The sequence below is a fragment of the Melanostigma gelatinosum genome, assembly GCF_949748355.1.
Source record: "Melanostigma gelatinosum genome assembly, chromosome: 8".
Classification (NCBI taxonomy): domain Eukaryota; kingdom Metazoa; phylum Chordata; class Actinopteri; order Perciformes; family Zoarcidae; genus Melanostigma; species Melanostigma gelatinosum.
The window spans coordinates 27,688,212-27,697,710 of record NC_136641.1 but is presented as its reverse complement, the minus strand read 5'-3'; the positions used below and the strand labels follow the sequence as shown (position 1 = coordinate 27,697,710).

General features: G+C 43.1%; 1 protein-coding gene across 1 annotated transcript in view; it reads right to left on the bottom strand.

Annotated features, from left to right (window-relative positions):
- Positions 1-9,126, bottom strand: part of LOC306780778 (ADP-ribosylation factor-like protein 8A) — a 14,335-nt gene extending 5,209 nt beyond the window's left edge. The window contains exons 1-5 of the mRNA XM_079273263.1: positions 8,725-9,126; positions 6,680-6,760; positions 6,379-6,452; positions 4,750-4,843; positions 2,449-2,516 (exon numbers count right to left, since the gene is read on the bottom strand). Of these exons, the coding sequence (XP_079129389.1) occupies positions 2,449-2,516; positions 4,750-4,843; positions 6,379-6,452; positions 6,680-6,760; positions 8,725-8,847 (440 nt within the window). The 5' untranslated portion in view covers positions 8,848-9,126. The remainder of the gene's footprint in view (positions 1-2,448; positions 2,517-4,749; positions 4,844-6,378; positions 6,453-6,679; positions 6,761-8,724) is intronic.
- Positions 9,127-9,499: the final 373 nt, after the last annotated feature.

Genomic DNA, 9,499 nt, shown 5'->3' with positions numbered 1-9,499 from the left:
GTACTAGTATCTATACACTCCTTCAGAGTACTGGTATCTATATAATCCTTCAGAGTACTAGTATCTATACACTCCTTCAGAGTACTAGTATCAATATAATCCTTCAGAGTACTAGTATCTATACACTCCTTCAGAGTACTAGTATCTATATAATCCTTCAGAGTACTAGTATCTATATAATCCTTCAGAGTACTAGTATCTATACACTCCTTCAGAGTACTAGTATCTATACACTCCTTCAGAGTACTGGTATCTATATAATCATTAAGAGTACTAGTATCTATATAATCATTCAGAGTACTAGTATCTATACACTCCTTCAGAGTACTGGTATCTATACAATCCTTCAGAGTACTAGTATCTATACACTCCTTCAGAGTACTAGTATCTATATATTCCTTCAGAGTACTCGTATCTATACAATCATTCAGAGTACTAGTATCTATACACTCCTTCAGAGTACTGGTATCTATACACTCCTTCAGAGTACTGGTATCTATATAATCCTTCAGAGTACTAGTATCTATACACTCCTTCAGAGTACTAGTATCTATACACTCCTTCAGAGTACTAGTATCTATATAATCCTTCAGAGTACTAGTATCTATACACTCCTTCAGAGTACTCGTATCTATATAATCCTTCAGAGTACTAGTATCTATATAATCATTCAGAGTACTAGTATCTATATAATCATTCAGAGTACTAGTATCGATACACTCCTTCAGAGTACTCGTATCTATATAATCCTTCAGAGTACTAGTATCTATACACTCCTTCAGAGTACTAGTATCTATATAATCCATCAGAGTACTAGTATCTATATAATCCTTCAGAGTACTAGTATCTATACACTCCTTCAGAGTACTGGTATCTATATAATCATTCAGAGTACTAGTATCTATACACTCCTTCAGAGTACTCGTATCTATATAATCCTTCAGAGTACTAGTATCTATACACTCCTTCAGAGTACTGGTATCTATATAATCATTCAGAGTACTAGTATCTATACACTCCTTCAGAGTACTGGTATCTATATAATCATTCAGAGTACTAGTATCTATACACTCCTTCAGAGTACTAGTATCTATACACTCCTTCAGAGTACTAGTATCTATACACTCCTTCAGAGTACTAGTATCTATACACTCCTTCAGAGTACTAGTATCTATATAATCCTTCAGAGTACTAGTATCTATATAATCATTCAGAGTACTAGTATCTATACACTCCTTCAGAGTACTAGTATCTATAATCCTTCAGAGTACTAGTATCTATACACTCCTTCAGAGTACTGGTATCTATATAATCCTTCAGAGTACTAGTATCTATACACTCCTTCAGAGTACTAGTATCTATATAATCCTTCAGAGTACTAGTATCTATACACTCCTTCAGAGTACTGGTATCTATATAATCATTCAGAGTACTAGTATCTATACACTCCTTCAGAGTACTGGTATCTATATAATCATTCAGAGTACTAGTATCTATACACTCCTTCAGAGTACTAGTATCTATACACTCCTTCAGAGTACTAGTATCTATAATCCTTCAGAGTACTAGTATCTATACACTCCTTCAGAGTACTGGTATCTATATAATCCTTCAGAGTACTAGTATCTATACACTCCTTCAGAGTACTAGTATCTATATAATCCTTCAGAGTACTAGTATCTATACACTCCTTCAGAGTACTGGTATCTATACAATCATTCAGAGTACTAGTATCTATACACTCCTTCAGAGTACTGGTATCTATATAATCATTCAGAGTACTAGTATCTATACACTCCTTCAGAGTACTAGTATCTATACACTCCTTCAGAGTACTAGTATCTATACACTCCTTCAGAGTACTAGTATCTATACACTCCTTCAGAGTACTAGTATCTATATAATCCTTCAGAGTACTAGTATCTATATAATCATTCAGAGTACTAGTATCTATACACTCCTTCAGAGTACTAGTATCTATAATCCTTCAGAGTACTAGTATCTATACACTCCTTCAGAGTACTGGTATCTATATAATCCTTCAGAGTACTAGTATCTATACACTCCTTCAGAGTACTAGTATCTATATAATCCTTCAGAGTACTAGTATCTATATAATCCTTCAGAGTACTAGTATCTATACACTTCTTCAGAGTACTAGTATCTATATAATCCTTCAGAGTACTAGTATCTATACACTCCTTCAGAGTACTAGTATCTATACACTCCTTCAGAGTACTAGTATCTATATAATCCTTCAGAGTACTAGTATCTATACACTCCTTCAGAGTACTAGTATCTATACACTCCTTCAGAGTACTAGTATCTATACACTCCTTCAGAGTACTAGTATCAATATAATCCTTCAGAGTACTAGTATCAATATAATCCTTCAGAGTACTAGTATCTGTACAATCCTTAAGATACTCGTCCCTCCGGTGTACTTACATCCTCTCTATGAGCTCCTTCTCATCCAGAGCTCCTGGTAGGTCTCTCTTGTTCCCCAGAACCAGAACCTGAAGACACACAAGAGAAACATGAGAGGAACATGAGAGGAACATGAGAGGAACACGAGAGGAACACCAGAGGAACACCAGAGGAACACCAGAGGAACACCAGAGGGACACGAGAGAAACACCAGAGGAACACGAGAGAAACACCAGAGGAACACCAGAGGAACACCAGAGGAACACCAGAGAAACACCAGAGAAACACCAGAGAAACACCAGAGGAACACCAGAGGAACACGAGAGAAACACCAGAGGAACACGAGAGGAACACCAGAGAAACACGAGAGGAACACCAGAGGAACACCAGAGGAACACCAGAGGAACACCAGAGGAACACCAGAGGAACACCAGAGGAACACCAGAGGAACACGAGAGAAACACGAGAGAAACAGAGGAACACGAGAGGAACACGAGAGGAACACCAGAGGAACACCAGAGGAACACCAGAGGAACACCAGAGGAACACGAGAGGAACACCAGAGGAACACCAGAGGAACACCAGAGGAACACCAGAGAAACACCAGAGGAACACCAGAGAAACACCAGAGGAACACCAGAGGAACACGAGAGGAACACCAGAGAAACACCAGAAGAACACCAGAGGAACACCAGAGGAACACCAGAGGAACACCAGAGGAACACCAGAGGAACACCAGAGGAACACGAGAGGAACACCAGAGGAACACCAGAGGAACACCAGAGGAACACCAGAGGAACAGGAGAGAAACACCAGAGGAACACCAGAGGAACACCAGAGGAACACCAGAGGAACACCAGAGGAACACCAGAGGAACACGAGAGAAACACGAGAGAAACACCAGAGGAACACGAGAGGAACACCAGAGAAACACGAGGAACATCAGAGGAACACCAGAGAAACGAGAGGAACATCAGAGGAACATCAGAGGAACACCAGAGGAACACCAGAGAAACACGAGGAACATCAGAGGAACACCAGAGAAACGAGAGGAACAACAGAGGAACATCAGAGGAACACCAGAGGAACACCAGAGGAACACCAGAGAAACACGAGGAACATCAGAGGAACACGAGAGAAACACGAGAGAAACACGAGAGAAACATCAGAGGAACACCAGAGGAACACCAGAGAAACACGAGGAACATCAGAGGAACACCAGAGAAACGAGAGGAACAACAGAGGAACATCAGAGGAACACCAGAGGAACACCAGAGGAACACCAGAGAAACACGAGGAACATCAGAGGAACACGAGAGAAACACGAGAGAAACACGAGAGAAACATCAGAGGAACACCAGAGGAACACCAGAGAAACACGAGGAACGTCAGAGGAACACGAGAGAAACGAGAGGAACACCAGAGGAACACCAGAGGAACACGAGGAACGTCAGAGGAACACGAGAGAAACGAGAGGAACACCAGAGGAACACGAGAGAAACACGAGAGAAACACGAGAGAACCACCAGAGGAACACCAGAGGAACACCAGAGGAACACCAGAGGAACGTTAGAGGAACACGAGAGAAACACGAGAGGAACACGAGGAACATCAGAGGAACACCAGAGGAACACGAGAGAAACACCAGAGGAACACCAGAGGAACACCAGAGAAACACGAGGAACATCAGAGGAACACGAGAGAAACACGAGAGAAACATCAGAGGAACACGAGAGGAACACCAGAGGAACACGAGAGGAACACCAGAGGAACACCAGAGAAACACGAGGAACATCAGAGGAACACGAGAGAAACGAGAGGAACATCAGAGGAACACCAGAGGAACACGAGAGAAACACGAGAGGAACATCAGAGGAACACGAGAGAAACACGAGAGGAACATCAGAGGAACACGAGAGAAACACGAGAGGAACATCAGAGGAACACGAGACAAACACCAGAGGAACATCAGATTTTAAAAGAGCTTTTTATAAAAGTTCAGTCTGGTTCAGTCTGGTTCAGGTCTGGTTCAGGTCTGGTTCAGGTCTGGTTCAGTCTGGTTCAGTCTGGTTCAGTCTGGTTCAGTCTGGTTCAGGTCTGGTTCGGTCTGGTTCAGGTCTGGTTCAGGTCTGGTTCAGGTCTGGTTCAGTCTGGTTCGGGTCTGGTTCAGGTCTGGTTCAGGTCTGGTTCAGGTCTGGTTCAGTCTGGTTCGGGTCTGGTTCAGGTCTGGTTCGGGTCTGGTTCGGTCTGGTTCAGGTCTGGTTCAGGTCTGGTTCAGGTCTGGTTCAGGTCTGGTTCAGGTCTGGTTGGTAGTGTTCTTACAGGGATTCCCTGCAGCTGCGGTTTGTCCAGCAGGTTGTGGAGTTCGTTCTTGGAGGCTTCGATCTTCTCTGGGTCGGCTGCGTCCACCATGTAGCTACAACGAGACCAACGAGACAAAACATGAAAAACCACTCATCACAAATAAACAAGAGCCGCTGTCATCAGAGCTGCCGCCTCACGCTGCGTTCACACCAAACACGTCAGTAGATGCATACAAAGTGCACCGAGCCACGAGACCGGCGCTGCGCCAATTCACGTCAAACGCCAAATCGCTCCAAACGAGCGAGTTGAAATTTTTCAACTTCAGCGACATAATCGCGTGACGCTGTGGCGCGATAGCCTATCAGCGTTGAGTTGCTCCCCCTGTCATCACTGACTTCCTGCCGTTGTTGAATCAGGAAATAAATCCTGTAGCTGTCTGTGTTCACCCAGAGCTCTACGATACCTCATATCAACAGAGACCGGACCAAACTATGTGTATGCATGTGTGTGTGTAAACCATACGGTACAAACAATGAATAGACGCTGCCGTATTTACGTCTACGTGACGTTATTGAGTGCTGGTGGAGCTGCTACGATGTTAGCATAGCCTAGCACCGATCCATCAGAGCTCCATTGAGAAGACCAGTAACCTACAAATCACCATCATTTCGTAGTTATTTCGGAGTCCCTTTTTGTCGGTTTATTGCTGTTAAATCACAGCCAATCAGTTTGTGTTGTGTTCATACAGCTGTAGTAAACAGCGACGTGTGGCTTGCAGTGAATACAGCTCGATACAATGTCATGAACCAGACATGACGGCGTTTAGTTTCCCGGGATATCTGTGACTTCCACAACACGTACTAAGCAGAAATAGGTTATTTTTTCTATGATTCCATGATTGATGGCGGACAGTCGAACGGCTTTCAGGGCGATAAGCCCCGCCCCCTCTCCGGCACGTCCAGCGTGATTCACGCGAATGAACAGTTGGTCCGCGGCGTTTTGATCGGCGGCGCGAATATGCGGCGCGATGAATTAGCGACGCGTGTGGTGTGAATGCTGCATAACTGACACACGTCACCAGGAACACATTTTGATTGCCTCTAAATGGCTCTCAACATGGCGGCAGCGAGACGGACGGCTAGCAGCTAACAGCGCTAACGGTGCACACAAGAGCTGACTGACAATCATTGGAGCAACACGTTGCCTTCAATGTTGCTTTGTGTTCAGTGATCAACAAGAAGCTGTTGAGGCCTTTTATTGCAGAAACACACACAGACGTACAGAAGTCTGTTCTCGATGGTTCTGGAGGTCCAGTTCTTTCTGATCTCATGAAATGGACTAAAGACCAAATGGAGGTTGTAGTAAATCACTTCCACTCCATCAGCTGTGACCCGTTTACCCGTCTCACTGCATTCTGCTGCTCTTGTAGGATTCTATGACGGCATTCAGCATCATTTGACCAAACGCTTGCCAACAAAACAACTAAACATGAGATTGAATGCTGTTAACGTCTGTCTGTTTAAACAGAAGGACTTTTCTGCGTCTCTCTCGTCTCATTAATGTCTTGCTGTCACGTTTGGACCCGGCTGAGACGTCCAGCGACCCGTTTAAGGAGGCGTGGACCACAGTTTAGGAAAGAGGACTTACACGATGGCGCTGACTCCTCGACAGTAACGTTCCCACATGCTCCTGAACCGAGGCTGACCGCCGATGTCCCAAAGCTACAGACACAAGGAGACCATGGTGTTAGTGAGAAGACTTCACTGAGATCAACAAAAAGAACACAAAGACAAGAAACTGGCTTTTCTATCTTCTTTAATTAATATCTATAAATATGTTGCATTTCATTGATTCATCTGAACAGCAAAATAAAAAGGTAAACTAAGTAGAATAATGGAAAAGAAGTGAGAACCGCCCCAGCAGGCAGCGGAGGAATGGAACTACCAACCTTGATGGTGACGTTGCCCTTGGTGATCTTCCTCATGTTGAATCCAACTGTAGGAATCATGTCTTCACTGAACTGTCCAGACTGAAACACACACACATTGGTCGATTTCGGCTCATCACACATCGTACTGATTTTATTCTGAAAAGGTAAGATGAGAGTTCTCTCGTTCCTTCCAGGAAGTTGTCACTGATGACAGAGCTCTGTACAACATTCACTACCAGATGAGATAGAAACTCAAAGATTACAACAGAAGAAGAGAAAACAAGAGAATTACAACAGAAACATATATGAACAATTATTAAGTGTAGAATAAATGAAACAATTGCAAAATAGAACACAATACTAATGCGTAGGAACAATCAGACGACTTTAAGAGTAAATAAATAGAGTTAAGAAAGATAAAGATGTACACGTGTATAAGAAGTGACGCTAACACTAGTAACTAAAATACAACAGGAACATTGAGAGATCTTGATAAAGTATTAGAAGTTATATTTCAGATAGATCAATGAAAATAATATTACACATGAAATTGAAATGTAATGCTGCACAATGTTGAAAGAAGTAATATTTCACATGATGGTTATTATTATATTAAGTATCCGATGACTAATGTTCATGATTGTTTCTCTCTGAAGTGAAACATCATCTGTGAGGTTCAGGGTGTTTATTCATTACAGATATGCAGTGTTTTAAGACACACTGAGAAACAATAAGTCATGTATGAATAAATTAGCAGATGAATCAGTCAGTTTTATCATCGCAGCTTCATGATTCTAACAGGAAGGAATACACACATCTTCCTGAACATTGTACATGTGGAGAAAAAGTAGAATCTATGTTAGCAGGTCACCCCAAAAAACAAGGATTTCTTCTGTACATGCTGATGTCAGCATGAGAGTGTCCTGATCGATCCTCCGTCACCAGCTCTACCTCCGGCTCCACAGCCAGAGACCACGGATCAACAACACCAATACACGGCCTTGCATTCTGATGAAAACATCCACATTTATGGAGGTTTAAAAACATCCAGCAGTGCAGAATGCATCTCTGCTGTCACAGGACAGACAGATCACTCTGCCCACTGCAACAAGACTATAATAGATCACCTCTGGTTAAATCATTCACACCAACAACACTACTGGTTAGTTTAGCTCATTTAATATGATTCTATTTCATTGTATATATATTGTGCATTTTTATCCTCAATATTTTTGTATTTTTTACTCTGTTACTTGGATTGCTTACCTGTATCATAATGCTGCTGTAGCGAACACATTTCCCCTTGTGGGATTAATTAAGTATCCATCTATCCTCTTACCCACGCACCTAACCCATCCACCCATCCAACCTACCCATCCACCCACACATCCACCCACCTACCCATCCATCTACCTACCTACCCAACCCACCTACCCATCCACCCATCTACCTACACATCCATCTACCTACCTACCCACCCACCCACCTACCCATCCACCCATCCAACCTACCCATCCACCCACCCATCTACCTACCTACCCACCTACCCATCCACCCATCTACCTACACATCCATCTACCTACCTACCTACCCACCCACCTACCCATCCACCCACCCATCTACCTACCTACCCAACCTACCCATCCACCCACCTACCTACCTACCCATCCACCCACACATCCACCCACCTACCCATCCACCCATCTACCTACACATCCATCTACCTATCTACCCACACACCTACCTACACATCCACACCTACCTACACATCCATCCATCCATCTAACGTTATATGACAGCAGCTGTGCTCATGTTAACACGTTACATCCGGTGCAGAAGCGTTACATTTAAACAGTAACATAATATAATGACACGTGATAAACGCAGCTAGCTAACGCGGATGTGAATTTATTACATTATTGACACCGACAGCTAGCTGACCTCACCACCGCGAGGACAACAATGGACGCATCCAGATGCTAACTGACAGCTGTGTCGTTAGCTAGCTTTAGCTTCCGAGTGTGTGTGTGTGTGTGTGTGTGCTAGCTAGCCGGTCCGCTCACCGCTATCACGTTGACGAAGGTGGTCTTCCCGGAGTACTGCAGCCCCACCAGAGTGAGCTCCATCTCCTCCTTCCAGAACAGCGCCTTGAACCAGTCCAGCAGTTTGTTGATGAGCGCTATCATCTCTTTGTTGTTGTTTTTGTCGTCGGATGCTAACGCTAGCTTGCAGGCTCCTGCTAACGGATATTAGGTGACTATGCTAAGCTAGCTAGCTGGCTAACGCCCCGACAGTCCTGTGTTTTTTTTTTTGGTGGACGCTGACAGCCGCTATGACAATCACGGTGACGGTTACAGCTTAACGGACGACAAAGAAAACAGTTAATACGTCGGTGTTTTCTGGCCCCAATGTCCGCGGTTTGTGTTTTATTCTGTCTGTGATGTTTACTAGCGACGCCTTTTCCTTCCAGCTTCCGTCAAATTAGATATTATACAGCTCTGACACATCCGGTACAGACCTTCAAAATAAAACAGTTAGTTGCTACTATCTTAATAACTATGTAACGTTATATTACTAACGTAATGCTAGTTACATTGCTCTCAACGTACACAATAGATATACAAATAAACAAGAACAATATAAAAACAAGGACATTAAAGAAACTAAGCATGAACATTTAACTACTATGTACAATATAAATATAAATATGTCGAAGAATATATATGAACATAAACAACAACAATGACTTGGGATTTGGGATAATAGTACAGAATGGTGGTAATAGTGCAAATGGAAGCGCAGTACGTCTGAATAATTGTTCATGAAAGCAATTCATAA